Raw genomic sequence first — 18,700 nt, forward strand, 5'->3', positions numbered from 1 at the left:
GGGGGAGCGGAAATGGAGCGCACCAGGCACCGACCATCTTCCTCACCAGGCCCCGCCCACAGGCAGGCGCGGGCACCTGTCTTTCGGCTCGGGTGTCCTAGGCGGCAGCTCCCGTTTTCTTCCTGGGCCACGGTGGTGATGCGGGGTGGGCACCCGCTCTTAATTAAAATAAGATTAATTAAAACAAGAAGCGGGATGGGCACCCACCATCAGGCACCATAATGCAGGTGGGCTCCCGCTATTGAGGCATAAAACGGGGTGGGCACCCGCTCGGTCAATAAAAAGAACGCGGGGTGGGCAAGAAGGCACTGTGCGGGCTGGGCACCTGCTCCTTGCCGCAACTGGGGGGAATCCCTATGCCGGGGATTCTCTCTCTCCCTTCAGCACAGCGCTGCAGACCCACACAGTGCTCTTCTCCAGCATAACAAAAATAAGAGCGCTCAAAGGGCGCAAGGGGCCACATCTCCAGCCAGCAGAGTGTCCTTGGTGCTGGGGAGAGCCCAGCCCAATGCAGCCAGGCAGGCCAGAACACAGGGACCCCCAGGAGACAGCAGCTGGGTCCTGCGGCGGTTCCTCCTGGAAGAGGATCCCCTCCAAGTAAGTACAAGCACAGCACTTTCATGGGGTCACAGCCCCTACATTTATAGAGTAAACCAGATGCCACTGGTTTTAGGAGCACTCTGTTTACCAGGCTCCTCTTCCCTATTGTTAGGTGGGGGATCGTCATCAGACACTCCACAGGGGGGCGGAGCCAGCATTCACTAGGACAGGCACACTCCTATTCAGGGGCCAATGGACTTCTCATCCCACTACTCAAAATGTAGATGTCCCATTCAGCCTGGTGCTGACTCATCCTGCCCCTCCTGGAGCCACCCACACCTCACCAGCCCCTGTCGCTCAAAAGTCAGACATGCAATTCACATCAGGCAGGCAGACACATAGCACACAGAAATGCCAACTTCTAAAAGTGGGGAATGGTAGCGTGGGAGAACCCAATAAACCCTTGGTGGCTTGGGCGATTCAAATAGTGTCAGGTAAAGTGTGCCAACAAGGGATTTTATTTAAAAGTATAGCATCTGATAAGTTATATTCAAAAAGGCGGGTAGTTCAGTTTTAGCTAAAACTGAACTATCCAACTTTTTGAATATAACTTAGCAGAAGCTATACTTTTAAAATAAAATCCCTTGTTGGCACACTTTACCTAACTTCTAAAAGTGGCATTTCTAAAATAAACACAATAAATCTGTGCACACCATTGCGCAGCATTTATTAATACAATATTATACATACCAGACTTGACCACACTTCTCCTCTCATAACAGGAATTACCACTGACACACACTGACACGGGAATCCCCATGCATTCCTATGGGAGGGCAGGCCAACCTTACAAATGTAACACAGAGAGCGCACGCACTTTACACTGGACCACAGTGATAAAGTGCCTAGAGGCCTAAAACCATCAACACTACACAGGGAAAAGGCTAGGAGACAGGCAAAAAGTTTAGGGGTAAACCCGCCAAAAGGGCCAAGTCCAACTGTTATTCTTCACTATATTTTCGGTGAAATTCATACTTGTGTCAGTTCTTGGCATGAGGATGCGTTTTGGCAAAAGCACTGCAAATAACAGCCTCTCACTCTCTGTTGCTTCAGAGCCCTTGTGGTAAGAGTTGGGAATTTGTTCGAAATTTTTAACAGCAAATGGAGAGACTATTTATGTGAAGTGAATTAATGGTGTAATTTTAGGAATTTCACATCACAGGCATGGTGCAAAATTCCCCAAATTACTTTAATGACGCTGTTGTCATTTACATTTCTCCCAGGTCTAATGTTATAATGAAGGTACATATGCCTACTACTGAGAAGAGATCTACTAAAGGGTTTTTTCTTAGAGAAATATTTTTGGGAGATACCTCTGATTTTCTCACTCATCCACAAATTAATAATTTTTCTTTGCCATGTAAAGAGAATTAGGAGCAATTAATCTGCTTCACACCTTTGCATAATGAAATTCCTTGATTTAGTTTGATAGCCTAAAAAAGATTAAATACCTTTTTTTAGGTCTCGCCTGGCGATGCAGCGCGAAGCGCTGTCGCCAGCAATACCTATTGTCGCTGACTTGCCTCTCATGCGAGACAAGAGATGGGCACGCGCAGGCTGGACTGGAAATGTGAACACGCGCGTTCACCACGTGCAGTCACGCGCTGTGCCATCTCCTGTCTCCCTTAATGTGGGGTGGCACACACTCACCGGGCTGACTCAGGACTCCCCCGATACTCTCGAGGAGTCCCTGCTCACCGGGCTCTTTCTTTCGTCGGTGGGGCAGGCTCAGCAACAGGCAGGGCTCTCCACGAGCATGGGAGCCCCGCTGGCTCACATGCTTTCTTTTTGCGGCTCGCTTCTCGGGCACAGGCGCACGGGGTAGGCTCCCGTCTGCTTTATGTCTTCTTGCGGCCCCGTCCAAACACAGGTTGCCTGGCTTCCTGTCCGAGCCGGGCTGCAGCGGTGATTTCCTTAATACGGAGGCTGCAATACAGGATAGGCTCCCTGTTGGACCCGGTCCTTTGGGCAGGTTCACTCCGAGACTTTTTGCTTTTTCCCAGCCTGCTTTTGGAACCTGGATTGGTGATTTTAGGCCTCTGCGCACTTTTTCACTGTGGTACAGTGTAAAGTGCGTGTGCTCTCTGTGTATGTGTGGTAGGTGGCCTGCCCTCCCATAGGAATGAATGGGGAATATGTATGCCCATGGTAGATTCCTGATGCGTGGGGAGTGCAGGGTCGAGTTTGATATGTGTGAACTTGTGAGAATGAGTGCTGCATAATGGTATATGCGGCATGGCTGTGTCTAGTCTAGAAGCGCCACTTTTAGAAGTTGGCATATTTGTGTAGTGAGTCTGCTGGCACGTGATTGGGTGATGAGCCTGGCCCAGGAGTGCCTGGGCCTGCTTGTGGATTTACTGTCTGGTTTGAGTGGGACAGGGGCTGCAGGGCCCCCGGAGGGGGTCGGAGCCGTCCCAAGGATGAAATGCCCCATCTGCTATCAGGGAAGTGGGAGGAGATGGTGCCGGGCTGTGTCTGCCTGGCCACCATGCTGGCTCTCCCTCCTGATGGCCCGCTGTCACCTCTGACCTGAGGCTGACAGGAGAGGGAAACCAGATACACCTCCAGGATCAGGGCCTGCTTACACAAAGACTTCAAAAGACTTCAAAGCCTTTTCTGTGTATAAGAAGGGGCTGTGTCCCCTTCCAAAATGTTCTTGTTCTTGCTCCTGAGGCTGACTTGAATCTACCAGGGGTGGGCGCTGCCCAGCCCCTGGATGCCTGGATACCTGGACTCCTGGGGGACCCCTTTGCCCTGCCTGGGCTGATGGGGGGACTTGGCTTTGCCCCCCTGGGAGGCTCTGGGACCGTTGCAGCATGGAGAGGCTGCATTTTCCTGGGGAGAGCGCTGGAGCTGTATTTCTAGCGCCTAGAGGCGCTGCGCTTCCCCCTGAGCGCCTGGGAGCGCTCTGCCTGTGTTCTAGCGCTTAGGAGCGCTTAGGAGCGCTTTATGCTCGTTGATAGCGCTGGACGCGCTGAGGTGTCTGGCCCGTATTTATTTAATTCACGAGAGCCCACCTCGCTTTATTATTCACTTTGATCGAGAGCCCACCTCGATTTCATCCCCGTGATCGCCGCCCGCCTGCCTGTCTGGATCGGGCCGCCGCGCTGCCCGCGGCGACCCGGAAGTGATTGACCGGCCGGCCAATCCTGTCGCGGCCGGCCGGAAGCCCCGCCCCCGGCGTTCGGCGGGAAGAAGAAAAGGAAGGCGCGGGAGATGGCGGCCGGCTGACAGGGCTCCCGTGTGCCGAGGGAGCCCTACAGCGAGAGAGGGAAGCCAGGATGTTTTCCTTCCGGTCCCCTGTGAGGAGGGGGAGACCGGAGAGGCCCGCCGCCGAGAGGAGGAGAGCGGCGGAGAGCAGCTGAGCGTGCAGGCGGGGCCCCGTGGTGGAAGAGGAGCCCCGCGCTGCCCCGGGGAAGAGAGAGAGCGTCGCCTGCTGCTGGGGCTCCCGTGTGCCGAGGGAGCCCCGGAGAGAGAGTGAAGGCTGGCGTTCTGCATCGGAGTCCCGGTGAGTCTGGGCTGAGGGCCGGGCAGAGTGGGGCAGAAGCGAGGAGGGGCGCCGGGACACATTGTCGGTGTCCGCCCCCCCAGTGGCGCGAGCTCGCGCCTGTTGCCAGTGCAAAGCCACGAGGGCTTCAAGGGCGGCCCCAGTTGGCAGAGGGTCGCCCCAACGTGTGTGAGCCCAGAGAAGCTCAGAGGAGCCATATTTTGTTTAGGAGCCTTTTTGGCTCCAGAGAGGCTCCCCGCCCGCAGTTGTGATTAAGAGCCCAGCGAGGCTCCAATGACTGGGGCATGTGTTATGCCAGAGCCTGTGTGGCTCCAACCTTTTGCGCAGTTTTGTTCTAGGGCCAATGAGGGCCCCGGCGCAGTTTTGATTCTCCAGCTGCCCAGCAATTAGTGGGCAGCTGCACCGTTTAGGCGCAAGATGGAGAGTGAATCCCTGAGAGGGATAGAGATGGCACAGAGGTGCCCGGCCAGTCACAGCTGCGCAGCACTTAGTGCCAGCTGCAGCGTTTAGGCCCTTGTGAGTGTTCCCAGGTGCCCAGCAAGTAGTGGGCACCTGCAACGTTTAGGCCCCTGACATTGAGACTCAGGGCGTTCTAGCCCCAACAAGGCCAGTTGGCCTAGGGACTGGCACAGGTGGTGGCTTATGTAGGTTGTGCGCACTTGTATGTTTTTTATTCCTGCACCTCTGAATGTTTTAGGCATCATGTGACTTTTGCGCTACTGTATTATTATGGTACCTCTGAATGTATTTTTATTGCATCATGTGCTTTATTCCTAACACCGCTGAATGTGTAGGTTTATGCATTATGTGTTTTTCTTTACTACTCCTCTGAATGTATATTTATGCATCATGGGTAATGTGTTCTTTCTTAGACCCCTAAATGCTGTGTGATACTTAGGTGGTTTTCCTTTACTACTCCTCTGAATGTGTTTCATACATCATGGGTAATGTGTTCTGTCTTAGACCCCTAAATGCTGTGTGATACTTAGGGTGTTGTTCTTTTTAGTACAGGTGGTCCTAGTGAGGTCCTGGTCCCCTGCGTGACAGTCTCCTAAGGGTTTAGGGTTGCGTAGGTGGTACTTACCTGTTCCCAGTAGATACTGGATGTGATCTATAACTGTTACTTTGTGTTACAGTGAAGTTTATATACTTTTATTCTAATTTCTGACAAGTATTTCTATATCTGCAAAGTGTTGATTCTGACAGTGGCCCAGGTGGCCCTGTCTTGTAAATAATCCCTTGTGAATATTGCCGTGCCAGTTGGCACAATGTACATGTGTGATTTCTATCTGATATGTTTTGACAATACAAAAGTTATTTTAATATAACCTTGTGTGGAGTCTCTTTTGTGGTGTGCCTAGTATGTTGTTGCTGTGGCGCACTGGCGCAAATGCTTTACACATCGCCTCCGAGTTTAGCCTAGACTGCTCGTGCCAAGCTACCTAGAGGGTGAGCAGGGGTTATCTTGGCGTTTGACTTCCTTGCCCTGACTAGAATGGTGGTTTCTGCCTGGCTTTGGCGTCAGCCTTAGCCTACCAGAAATAGCAGGTTCTAACATTGTTGGTCAGCGGTGCGGATTTGGACGTGTGTTTGCGCAGTGCCATAGCAACAACTGGCTACATTACAAAACTCTGCATTTTTCAGATAGTCACATGTTTGGGATTATTGTTTTTGATTTTGTTTTTCCTCAAGAGTGTCATTTTCAGATGGTGTTCCTGTACTTTATGTTTAGTGGCAGATGAGAGAAAATGACAGGGCGGGACGCCAGTAGAGAGGGGAGGTTCCCATAGATTAGGAATCCCTTGCTGGGTCCAGTGTCCAATTCCTGTTCCTGTCCCTGTGTGGGTAGATGGAAGAGAGGGAGGGTGGAGGAGAAACTGCTTGCTCAGGAGGGTGGTTATTCCCTGAGTGTAGTGTGTGTGTCTGGGTTCCCCAGTATGGTAGGACCCAGTATGGCAGCTTAAATGTGTCCAGTGCGTGAATTCCCATTCCCAGTCCCAGAGTATGGTGCCTGGTGCTCAGTAAGAGGGTGACAGGTTGAGAGTCAGAGGCAGTGAGGAACTGTCTCACCAGTCTGGAGGGGGAGTGTGTGGATGAGTGGTGTCTTGAACTGGAGGGGTTCGTGTGAGTGTTTTTTTAAGGAGCTTGCACGTGAGGTGTACCTCTGGTGGTGTGCAGGAGGTCCTTCAGAGGCATTTGGACAAGAAGGTGGATGTCTGGCGGTGTGCTGGATGTCTTACAGAGACATTAGGGAGTGATTCTAAAAGTAGTGGCTTGTGTATCTGATGATCCTGTGTAGGTGAAGAGGTTCATGTGTAGCCCGGCTAAGTCCCATTAGGATGGTAGGGGTGTAGGGGCTCACGTACTGTCTCAGTGGAGGCGGAGTGAGTGTGGGACGGTGTGTCCCACGTTGGCCCGAAACCCTGTCTCAGGGCCTGGAGGGTTCCCTAAGGGAGCGCCAGGTCAGGGGCCTAGGCTGTACTTACAAGTCATTTGAAGAGGATCTTCCTGTGTCTAGAGGACGGGGAGTGTCTGTAATCAGAACTCCGGCAGTCCTGGTTCGCTGGGCATTTGACCGTCTAGAGTGCTTGACCATTTTTGGGGCCTCTGGAGGTCATTCCCCGAGGAGGGGGGAGGCCAGGTTCAGGTTCAGCCTGACCTGGAGGGAAGGGCATCTGTAGTCAGTGTCCTGACCGGTTGTTGGCTTCCAGGGGTACCGCTCCGGTGGGAGGAAGGTGTGTTGCTGATACGTCGCTGGCGTGTACTCTGTCTAGCCTGGAACATACTGAGAATCACCCTGCGATAGGGAGTACTGGAGGAGAGTGTGTCGCTGGTACGCCACTGGAGTGTGCTCTGTCTAGCCTGAGACATACTGGGCCTGTAATTATGGAACTGGAAGGGGGTGCAGAAGGACGGTGTACTTCTGACCCCGGTGCAACTTGAGGGTGTAGATCCTAGGTTGAGAGATTAGGAAACTTCTAGGTCAAGAGGAACTCTACCAAATTGGATCAGCTGGAGAGACTGAGGGGGCTGCCCTTGCTGTGTGTTCTGGGGCCCACCTGCAGTTTGTTGTTTCCACTAAGGTAGAGGAAAGGGGGCTTTGCTGTGTGCTGTGCCCCCCACCTGCTTGAAGAGCTGTGTGCTTTGTACCTCAGAAGTGGAATAGTTTCCAGGTGGTAGACCAGTGATGGAGTGAGGTCCTGATCTGGTAGGAGAGTTGTGTTCTGGTGAGTGCTTCTCTGTGAGGGTTATTCCTTCACCCTGACTAGAAGCAAGGGTCCCTACTTGGTCTAAGGTACTTACCTCTGCCAACTAGAGACCCCCAGCTCTAACATTGGTGGAGTAGAGGTAGGGTGGGGCATTCTTGCCGTGACCTCCGGTCAACCTGAGGGTGTGGTCCCAAGGTTGTTGGATCAGTGGTAGTGTAGCTACCCTGAGAGAGAGAGTGGAGATTGGCTATTGTGTGCCAGGGGCTACTGCCCCCACTCTGTGGATTGGTTAGGACCTGTGACATTTGGATGGCCTAGGGCCTGGTCCTGGCTGTGGATGACTAGTGGGTACCAGTGGGGTATCCTAGTTGTGTCAGAGAGCTTTTGTTGAGGGAAATCTATGTGGGTTCAGAGTGGCGAAAAACTGGAAGGTGGCCCTGCCGTGCAGGCCCGTGTCCCGTGTTTTGTCGCCCAAAGCAGTGAAGCCCATCAGTGTAGTGATTGGTCTACCCTGCGTTTTGGCTGGAAGGGGGATGTGTTGGACCCGGTCCTATGGGCAGGTTCACCCCGAGACTTTTTGCTTTTTCCCAGCCTGCTTTTGGAACCTGGATTGGTGATTTTAGGCCTCTGCGCACTTTTTCACTGTGGTACAGTGTAAAGTGCGTGTGCTCTCTGTGTATGTGTGGTAAGTGGCCTGCCCTCCCATAGGAATGAATGGGGAATATGTATGCCTATGGTAGATTCCTGATGCGTGGGGAGTGCAGGGTCGAGTTTGATATGTGTGAACTCGTGAGAATGAGTGCTGCATAATGGTATATGCGGCATGGCTGTGTCTAGTCTAGAAGCGCCACTTTTATAAGTTGGCATATTTGTGTAGTGAGTCTGCTGGCACGTGATTGGGTGATGAGCCTGGCCCAGGAGTGCCTGGGCCTGCTTGTGGATTTACTGTCTGGTTTGAGTGGGACAGGGGCTGCAGGGCCGCCGGAGGGGGTCGGAGCCATCCCAGGGATGAAAGGCCCCATCTGCTATCAGGGAAGTGGGAGGAGATGGTGCCGGGCTGTGTCTGCCTGGCCACCATGCTGGCTCTCCCTCCTGATGGCCCGCTGTCACCTCTGACCTGAGGCTGACAGGAGAGGGAAACCAGATACACCCCCAGGATCAGGGCCTGCTTACACAAAGACTTCAAAAGACTTCAAAGCCTTTTCTGTGTATAAGAAGGGGCTGTGTCCCCTTCCAAAATGTTCTTGTTCTTGCTCCTGAGGCTGACTTGAATCTACCAGGGGTGGGCACTGCCCAGCCCCTGGATGCCTGGATACCTGGACTCCTGGGGGGCCCCTCTGCCCTGCCTGGGCTGATGGGGGGACTTGGCTTTGCCCCCCTGGGAGGCTCTGGGACCGTTGCAGCATGGAGAGGCTGCATTTTCCTGGGGAGAGCGCTGGAGCTGTATTTCTAGCGCCTGGAGGCGCTGCGCTTCCCCCTGAGCGCGCTCTGCCTGTGTTCTAGCGCTTAGGAGCGCTTAGGAGCGTTTTATGCTCGTTGATAGCGCTGGACGCGCTGAGGTGTCTGGCCCGTATTTATTTAATTCACGAGAGCCCACCTCGCTTTATTATTCACTTTGATCGAGAGCCCACCTCGATTTCATCCCCGTGATCGCCGCCCGCCTGCCTGTCTGGATCGGGCCGCCGCGCTGCCCACGGCGACCCGGAAGTGATTGACCAGCCGGCCAATCCTGTCGCGGCCGGCCGGAAGCCCCGCCCCCGGCGTTCGGCGGGAAGAAGAAAAGGAAGGCGCGGGAGATGGAGGCCAGCTGACAGGGCTCCCGTGTGCCGAGGGAGCCCTGCAGCGAGAGAGGGAAGCCAGGATGTTTTCCTTCCGGTCCCCCGTGAGGAGGGGGAGACCGGAGAGGCCCGCCGCCGAGAGGAGGAGAGCGGCGGAGAGCAGCTGAGTGTGCAGGCGGGGCCCCGTGGTGGAAGAGGAGCCCCGCGCTGCCCCGGGGAAGAGAGGAGAGAGCGTCGCCTGCTGCTGGGGCTCCCGTGTGCCGAGGGAGCCCCGGAGAGAGAGTGAAGGCTGGCGTTCCGCATCGGAGTCCCGGTGAGTCTGGGCTGAGGGCCGGGCAGAGTGGGGCAGAAGCGAGGAGGGGCGCCGGGACACGTTGTTGGTGTCCGCCCCCCCAGTGGCGCGAGCTCGCGCCTGTTGCCAGTGCAAAGCCACGAGGGCTTCAAGGGCGGCCCCAATTGGCAGTGGGTCGCCCCAACGTGTGTGAGCCCAGAGAAGCTCAGAGGAGCCATATTTTGTTTAGGAGCCTTTTTGGCTCCAGAGAGGCTCCCCGCCCGCAGTTGTGATTAAGAGCCCAGCGAGGCTCAAATGACTGGGGCATGTGTTATGCCAGAGCCTGTGTGGCTCCAACCTTTTGCGCAGTTTTGTTCTAGGGCGAGTGAGGGCCCCGGCGCAGTTTTGATTCTCCAGCTGCCCAGCAATTAGTGGGCAGCTGCACCGTTTAGGCGCAAGATGGAGAGTGAATCCCTGAGAGGGATAGAGATGGCACAGAGGTGCCCGGCCAGTCACAGCTGCGCAGCACTTAGTGCCAGCTGCAGCGTTTAGGCCCTTGTGAGTGTTCCCAGGTGCCCAGCAAATAGTGGGCACCTGCAACGTTTAGGCCCCTGACATTGAGACTCAGGGCGTTCTAGCCCCAACAAGGCCAGTTGGCCTAGGGACTGGCACAGGTGGTGGCTTATGTAGGTTGTGCGCACTTGTATGGTTTTTATTCCTGCACCTCTGAATGTTTTAGGCATCATGTGACTTTTGCGCTACTGTATTATTATGGTACCTCTGAATGTATTTTTATTGCATCATGTGCTTTATTCTTAACACCGCTGAATGTGTAGGTTTATGCATTATGTGTTTTTCTTTACTACTCCTCTGAATGTATATTTATGCATCATGGGTAATGTGTTCTTTCTTAGACCCCTAAATGCTGTGTGATACTTAGGTGGTTTTCCTTTACTACTCCTCTGAATGTGTTTCATACATCATGGGTAATGTGTTCTGTCTTAGACCCCTAAATGCTGTGTGATACTTAGGGTGTTGTTCTTTTTAGTACAGGTGGTCCTAGTGAGGTCCTGGTCCCCTGCGTGACAGTCTCCTAAGGGTTTTGGGTTGCGTAGGTGGTACTTACCTGTTCCCAGTAGATACTGGATGTGATCTATAACTGTTACTTTGTGTTACAGTGAAGTTTATATACTTTTATTCGAATTTCTGACAAGTATTTCTATATCTGCAAAGTGTTGATTCTGACAGTGGCCCAGGTGGCCCTGTCTTGTAAATAATCCCTTGTGAATATTGCCGTGCCAGTTGGCACAATGTACATGTGTGATTTCTATCTGATATGTTTTGACAATACAAAAGTTATTTTAATATAACCTTGTGTGGAGTCTCTTTTGTGGTGTGCCTAGTATGTTGTTGCTGTGGCGCACTGGCGCAAATTCTTTACACATCGCCTCCGAGTTTAGCCTAGACTGCTCGTGCCAAGCTACCTAGAGGGTGAGCAGGGGTTATCTTGGCGTTTGACTTCCTTGCCCTGTCTAGAATGGTGGTTTCTGCCTGGCTTTGGCGTCAGCCTTAGCCTACCAGAAATAGCCGGTTCTAACACTCCCGTTCCATGCAACATGGATATATGTCCTTGTGAGTACAAGTAGGTGCCGTAAATGGGGTTGCGATTTAACTTTGAGAGAGGGAAAAATTCCCAAAGCTAATGTGAAACCACATACAGGAAGCTTTGCAAACTACCGGTAGTAGCCATAGTATTCATAAGATTTACGAGTAATTCACCAGAGAAAACATTGCGGTCTAGACCAGAGCAACATATTTACCAAAAGATATGAAAGATAACAATTGTGCTATGAGGAAGACAAAAATATTTAACGGAAGTAAAGAGAGACGACAAAAACTCTTGGCACAGAGCTAAGGCAAAGAAAAGAAAGTTGAAGAGAGATTTTCTGACAGGCATTGATGAAAAGTATCCAGGTTTGGAGACCTAATTCCTCCTCCCACCTGCCTATGTATAACCCTGCTGACTTTAGAGTGACATTAGAGATCTCTTATATTAGTGAGGATAATTTTGCCGAAATTACTGATGCCAGTGTGGCATATGCACTTTCGGCTAAATTAATGCCGAGCCTGCTGTAATTTTTTGGTTTCTCAGAAACAACACCTTCAAAAACGGAGATTTGCTTCTCACTCAGAAACAACACCCTCATAAACGGAGATTTGTTTCTCAGAAACTTAAAATGAATGTCCTTGACACACCAGAAGATTTCTTTCCGTGTATTGTCGACTATTTGTCTTCAGTGCAGGGTATCTTGCATGGGGGCCCGTCATATTAAAACACAGGTTCTACATCCACACTTTAAACATGGAGGGCTTTCGCCATGGTGACCCTGTGGCCCTCTTATGGTTGTGCCACCATTTTCATTGTTCACAACTGCAGTCAGAAAATGAGGTGGAACAATGGCTTGTTTGGTGCAGAAAAGGCCGTGGTGATTTACACGAGGTCACCTCTTTCCCACATCGTACATAAATGAGTCATGAAGTGATTAAACTGATCAAACTGTTTGCTATTATTTCTAAAAAATAAACAGACAAACCGACAGACTAATTAACTACTTTAAAAAGTAAAAATTAATGTGAACCATAGTTGCACAAGACAAATTGTACATTTTGGCTTTCTTGTTTTCTGGAATTGACAGAAAGGTCGGAGGACACAGACATTCATTGCTGTGATTCAACAAAGGAGAAATAGCTAAACAACAAGGGGGAGTTTGGGAGACTGTGCGACTCAGCTTAATGAGCGGATGCTGAATAATTAAAATAAAACAGCAGTGGGGAGGTGTACAGAGAGCAACATGAAAGGGGTGGTGGCCTCCCTTTAACTTAGTGAAAGTAAAAATATTTTCAAACCAAATCAAAGGGATCACTGAAACAAGTATGGGTAAAACATTTTCTTCAAGGATGAAAAACATGTTAGAAAGTATCTTTTTTTCAAGCTGTAAATCATCTGCACAATTTCAACAGGCCGGTAATTCTTTATGATTTATTTAATCGACAATAGATTCACAAGATCGCAGAGGACATTTAGATGATGAACGTGGTTTGTAACAGAGAGAAAAGATCCATCTCTGGGCACACAATATCTACTGATCCCATCAAAATGACATCTAAAGGGAAAACAATCTCTGTGTCTACCTGGCAAGTCAGAGCAATGCTTCCAAAACCAGCCCAGGGACTGTCAATAGAAGTCCAGTATTAGCCAAAGAGGCATGAGCCATATCAGATGTTCAGGATAAACACATGCGATCACTATTTACATACAATTATTGTAACTGCTCGCACAATGACTCAACAGGTAACTGCTCGCACAGTGACTCAACAGGTTAACCTGTGGAGTCATTGTGCGAGCAGTTACAATGCATCTGATCTATTCCTTCTCAGAATTAATTTAATTTGTATTGGTTCTACTTGCCCTTCTTGACAGGAATTTAGAAACTAATTCAGCCAAGTACAGTCACACAGCTGCATGTGATACAAGATGATGTTTTGGGACCTTTCAAAAAGAAAAGCAATCCAAATATCTTATATGAGACTTCAAATTGGCTAAAGAGTGTGCCAAGTCTACGAGAAAGATACTAGTACCAGAATAAGAATAGATGATGGGCTAGCAATCTACACATAAGATAGTGAGTCAAGTCCTACAGGACACACGTCTACAATACTAGAGATAGATTTAAGACATTTAATCGCCCAGGATTTCAGTTAATCGTTTTTCAAACAATATGCTATTTTAGATTGAGATTAGACATCTGCAATATAACCTTGTTCCTGCTCCAGTAACAACAGTTCAGCCTGAACAGCTAATTAAGACCCTTTCTGAATTGGAATACAAGCATCCCAAAACCAGTTTCGTCAGTGGGGTACAGCCTGTGTCCTGTATCACGATGAGCTAGAGACCTACCCATCTCATTTAAGATGTGTTGTTTGTTACAGTAAATGCCAGAAGACTTCCTTACCAATGAAACCTTCTTCACACCTTATCATCCACACCCTCCGCATTCACTAACCGCTATATGTATCAAGCTATTTAGCATTCGCAAAGGCCGAAATTCTGCGAATTTCGGCCTTTGCGAATGCTAATTAGACAAATGGAATGTATCAAACTAGTTTGATGCAAAATAAGGAATAGCAAAATTTGCTAATCCTTATTTTGCGATTGCACTTAAGGAATTGCACATTTTGCGATTCCTTAAATGCAATGTATCAAACAAATAAAATGCAATAAATGCCATTAAGGATTAGCAAATTACCACCAACTTCTAGTTGGTGGTAATTTGCGAATTCTTATCAAAAATCTTTTTTGATAAAAACCAAAGGTGCCATATGACGCCCATACATGCCCTTAGGGCATGTATGTGCGCCATATGCCCCCAAATGTCTTTTTCAGGGGTGCAGCAGGGTGTTCCTGAGACACCCCTGCACCCTTGGAAACATCCCTAATTTGCGATCAGCAAATTGCTAATTGCAAATTGCACTTTCATTCCTATGGGCCTCCTGGCCCATGGAAATGAAGGGGTAATTTGCGATTGACAATTTGCTAATCTCAAATTAAGGAATGCTAAGGAATCGCTATTGGAAAGCGATTTTGTACATACATACCGTTTTGCATTTGCTAAATAGCGATTCCTTAAAATTCGCTATTTAGGAAATGCAAAATGGTTTGTTGATACATATAGCGGATAGTCTCTTAGATCCAAACTAACCCACAGGTTACACAGACCCACAGGCTCTAAATTTAGAGTAAGTAGCTAAAGTGTACCCTTCCCACTCTTAAGGTTGGGTGCAACACTTTACGGACAGATAAATTGAACTATCTCATCTTTTCTTTAGAGAACCACTTCGACCTGCAGATGTCAGTGCCCAGCAGAACAAGCATTTGCAATGCAATAGGTCTCGCGTTCACGCAAATTTGAGCTATTGACATTGCAAATAACAATGGCTTTTTTTTTCGTTTTAAAAACATAAATAGAAGGCATTGTCATTTACAATGCCAATAGCTTAAACTCACGTAAATGCGAGACCTATTGCATTGCAAATGCTTGTTATTCATTGTTATAAAGCACCCCATAAGCTAATTCTGTCAATTAATACATTTTCTTGGAGTTAAGGCTGAAAAGGATTGAGGAGTAAGCTTTACTAAAAGGTGATTGATTGATAGGACTTCCTTCGAATTCAAAAGTCACCCAATTTACTGGTAGGAGTTTGTGCAGGGAGAACATGTCTTCTGCGAGTCATTTTCTGCTTCAACCAGCAATCATGGAGCAAAGAATTAGGCAATATGTTGCTAAATCTCCATAATCCAAATTTCTACATTTCGTGCGCACCAAAAATGTTTAACTCATTCATTTCATCCCCTATCACCCAAATAGGAACCTCCGCTCCACTGAGGCTTTCTTGGCAGTGGTGCCTAGGGTGAAGAGAGCCAGATCCGGGGGCAGGTTGTTCTCACTGAATACCGCTAAACTTTGGAACACACTCCCCCTCTCACTCCGTTCCAACCCGGACCTGCTCTCATTCCGTAAAAAGCTGAAGACTTTATTATTCGCCAAAGCCTCTGAACTCTAAATCTGCCACTCGGCTTGTCTCTCCGATTCTCACCTTAGCGCTTGGACGCCCCTGGGCAGCAACCGCGCTCAATAAATCTATTTCTATTCTATTCTATTCTATTCTATTTCTTACTTGAGTTCTTCTTTAAGTGTTCCTGAAATACATATATAGTACAGAAGGGGATGAACATAGTTGTGCTTCCTCTTCTGCAATACCCTATGTAGAGGTGCAAATGCAGTGGTTGTGCAATATACAGTGGGTGTTCCATTTTTTATCGAAAGTGAACACACATGAAAATTAGGTTTATGTTTGCCCATGCATCTGCTCTATAACAGTGACACAGTTGCCCGGGCACAGAGATCCGTCAGGAAGTATTAACACCCACATGCATCAAGCTTTTTTGCATTCGTAAACGGTGCAAATCGCAAAATTCGGCCGTTTGCGAATGCAAAAACCTTTTTTGGGATGCATCATTTTTTTCCCTCCATTTTTCGCAATTTAAGAAATCGCAATTTTTTGCGATTTCTTAAATTGCTATAGCATTTAAGAAATCGCAAATTTTGTGATTTCTTAAATGCTATGCATGATTTTTTTTAGGGGAAAATTACCATGAAGTAAACCTCCATGGTAATTTGCAAAAAGTTTTAAAAATGCACAAAAGTGCATTTTTGAAAGTTATATTTTACACACACACATGCCCTTGGGACATGTGTGTGAGTAAAATGTACTTACGTGACATTTCAGGGGTGCAGTGGGGGGTCCTTTGGACCCCCCCTGCACCCTAGAAATTGCATTCTCATTTTGCGATTCCTTAATTGCGAATTCGCAAAATGAGAATGCCTTCCCATTGATTCCTATGGGCCTCTAGGCCCATAGGAATCAATGTAATGCGATTCCTTAATTGCGATTCGCAATTAAGGAATCGCAAATAAAGAAAATTAAGGAATCGCAAAAACTTTTGCAATTTCTTGATGCATAGGATTTTGCAATTCCTAAATTGCGATTCCTTAATTTTCGCAATTTAGGAATCGCAAATTCCTACAATGATGCATGTGGGTGTAAGTGTGTGCAACCAAAAAAGTGGTGTATGTAGATGTACAGTCAAAGGCTGCACTCCTCGGTAGGGTGGAGTCCGTGCCTAATTCCAAAGACAGGCCAGTGGTGTGCCTGCAAAATGCAAAGAAATTGTCATGAGTCTTGAGTTATGTGCACAATGCAACCAACCTCTACTGTGTGTCCCTGAAGTTCTTTGTAAGTGGGGGTGCAGTTTGAGGCCACAGCCATCACTGAGAGTGTCTTTAGGAAGTGCCTTAGATACCGGGGGCCTCATTTATGAAAAGTGACGCATCGCTGCGTGAAAACAGCGATTCGTCACTTTTCACTTTCACTCCGGACTCCTTGCGACACCAATGATGCGTCATATTTACAGTATGACGCATCATGGCACAAGGAGTTACAGATACGTCAGTATTTCTGACGTATCTGTATGGCGCAAAAGTGACGCATTGCTGGAGTGTGTCACAAAAGTGAAGCAACTCCAGCAATGTGTCCTTTCACATGGGGCAAGCACCATGTGAAAGGACCTGCGTCAGTCTTACGCCAGCTGTGAGGCAGGCGTAAGAAATTGATGCATTTGTGTCCTAGAAGTGGCACAGTGAAATCTTATAGATTTCACTGCGTCACTTCTATGACCCTTTCTTGCGTCAGAATGCCCCCCCCCTGCATACATTATACCTGGCGCAGGTATAATGTGGCGCAGGGGTTTACAAAGTGACGCATCTACCTAGATGCGTCACTTTGTAAATATGGTGCAACAAGGCAAATTTTTTATGCTGCTGGTGCGGCGGCGTAAAAGTGATGCATGGCCTCATAAATGAGGCCCCTAGTTGTTGGGAAACTACCTGGTGAACATCACACATTTGTGAGCTCACCACTGCTTTGTTTCTCTCTGGAGCTCCTTCCACCACATATGCAACTCTTAAGCGATCATACCACCTTGATAACCAAGCATACATACATTCTATTATAAAGGGATGTGGTCAATCTGAGGTGCAGAATGCCTGGCAACTCTGAATCTCTGTTATATAATGTTAGTGCATTTGCAGAGAGCACAACTCGCCCAGGAGGGTATCCTGTTGCTGAAAGCAGGATGGGCAACGGCCAAGCCAGGGCCAAGGCCAATCAAAGAGCCTTATCTTCATTTTCTTGTAGAAGAACTGAGGAGAGGGCTCTGATTAGCAGAAGAAGTTTGATGCAGGCTTTGAAAGCGAGGTAGGAAAAAACAAGAGGTGGTTCTGGTTCTGCATAGGCGATGGATTTGTGCAAGTAGTATTCCGACTGAGCATAGGTGTCTGGTATGTTGGAAACGAGAACTGGGAATTACACTGGAAATTGTGTTTGCACTTGAATTCCCACAGGCTCTTCCCTTATTCCCAATTCTAGTCTTTTCCCCCCCAGTTTCATCCTACTAAAATCTCCACAGGGAAGACCCTCAGATGTGCAATATTCCATCAAGCTTGTAATACTGATTTGGCCACCATAAACTACATTCATTACCTAATCTGAATGATCCCATTTCCTCTAATGAAGTCTTTAGGGTTTTCCTTTGAATTCAGTCAAAGAGTTAGCCCATGTTACTGGAGACTTCATTGTGCTTCTGTTGTTGGGAATAGTCAGTGCTTAAAATGGAAATGTAAAAGTGCTGGTACTCTCCCATTAAATATATTGCAGCAGTGTTGAGAAGTGACAGTACTCTTCATTTGAAATTGGAGAAGTGCAGGTACTAAGAAAGGACAGTGTCTGCCCATTTATAGCACTAGAAACAGTTTTAAACTGCAGCAGGCACACACAATGAGGGTACATATTGTCGCAAACCAGGTACGTTCTCGAAGTGTGTAATTGACTTTTACAACATGAATAATTTTCACTTACAAGTGACAATCTCATACCTGCTGTGTCACAGCTGCAGCTAAGTTTCCACCAGCACTGTCCCCTGACACACAAACTCTTTCTGGATCAACATTGTACAGGTGAAGAATTCCTTTTTGTAGAAAATACTTTGTAGCAGCATATGCGTCCTCGAATGGTGCTGGAAAATGATTAGCGGGCGCTAGCCTGTAGCTGTGTGAGAAAAACACCTTGTTAATTGAATCTGTAGTAAAATACCAGATTCCACATGGTTCCTTGCATGGTTAGGCAACCTCCAGGTTCAAATGATGTAATAGATTACAGAAATTCAGGTGGCTTATAATTTCTCCGATCCTCACCCCCAGCATGGTGGTGCAAGGTACCCTGTCAACTACCATCTACTAAATACATACATCCTTTTTACACACTTGAATTAGCTATCTGATTCCTACTTACCAAGAAGTATCTTCAGTTGAAACTACTGTGCTGCCTACCTTAACATATGGAGCCACAAACTGGACCCTGAGTTGCAAGAGAACCTTACTAGAGTAGTTCATTTAGAGGTGCTTGCTTGGGCCAAGGAGTTATGTTCAATATTAAACAAAAGGATTAGAATTATCATACAAATCCATGGAGGCTGTTCTTGAAGCGATTATCACATAATTGCAAGTTGGGCATATGAAAATATTCAGTAGTTATACTGGCAGTTAATTATATGTAGTGGTCCATCCACAACCGGTCCACTAGTTTTTATATGTCAGAATGCCCACGCTTTCTAGGTCAGGACACCTGAGGCAGAGTTTTCCTTCCACATCTGCCATGC

The 18,700-nt window shown here is 48.2% G+C and overlaps 1 protein-coding gene across 1 annotated transcript in view; it reads right to left on the bottom strand.

The window, feature by feature from the left end:
- LOC144791940 (arylacetamide deacetylase-like) overlaps positions 1–18,700 on the bottom strand; it is a 331,480-nt gene that overhangs the window by 5,134 nt on the left and 307,646 nt on the right. The window contains exon 4 of the mRNA XM_078666761.1: positions 17,919–18,090. Within this exon, the coding sequence (XP_078522887.1) occupies positions 17,919–18,090 (172 nt within the window). The remainder of the gene's footprint in view (positions 1–17,918; positions 18,091–18,700) is intronic.

The sequence above is a fragment of the Lissotriton helveticus genome, chromosome 11 (assembly GCF_964261635.1).
Source record: "Lissotriton helveticus chromosome 11, aLisHel1.1, whole genome shotgun sequence".
Taxonomy (NCBI): Eukaryota; Metazoa; Chordata; class Amphibia; order Caudata; family Salamandridae; genus Lissotriton; species Lissotriton helveticus.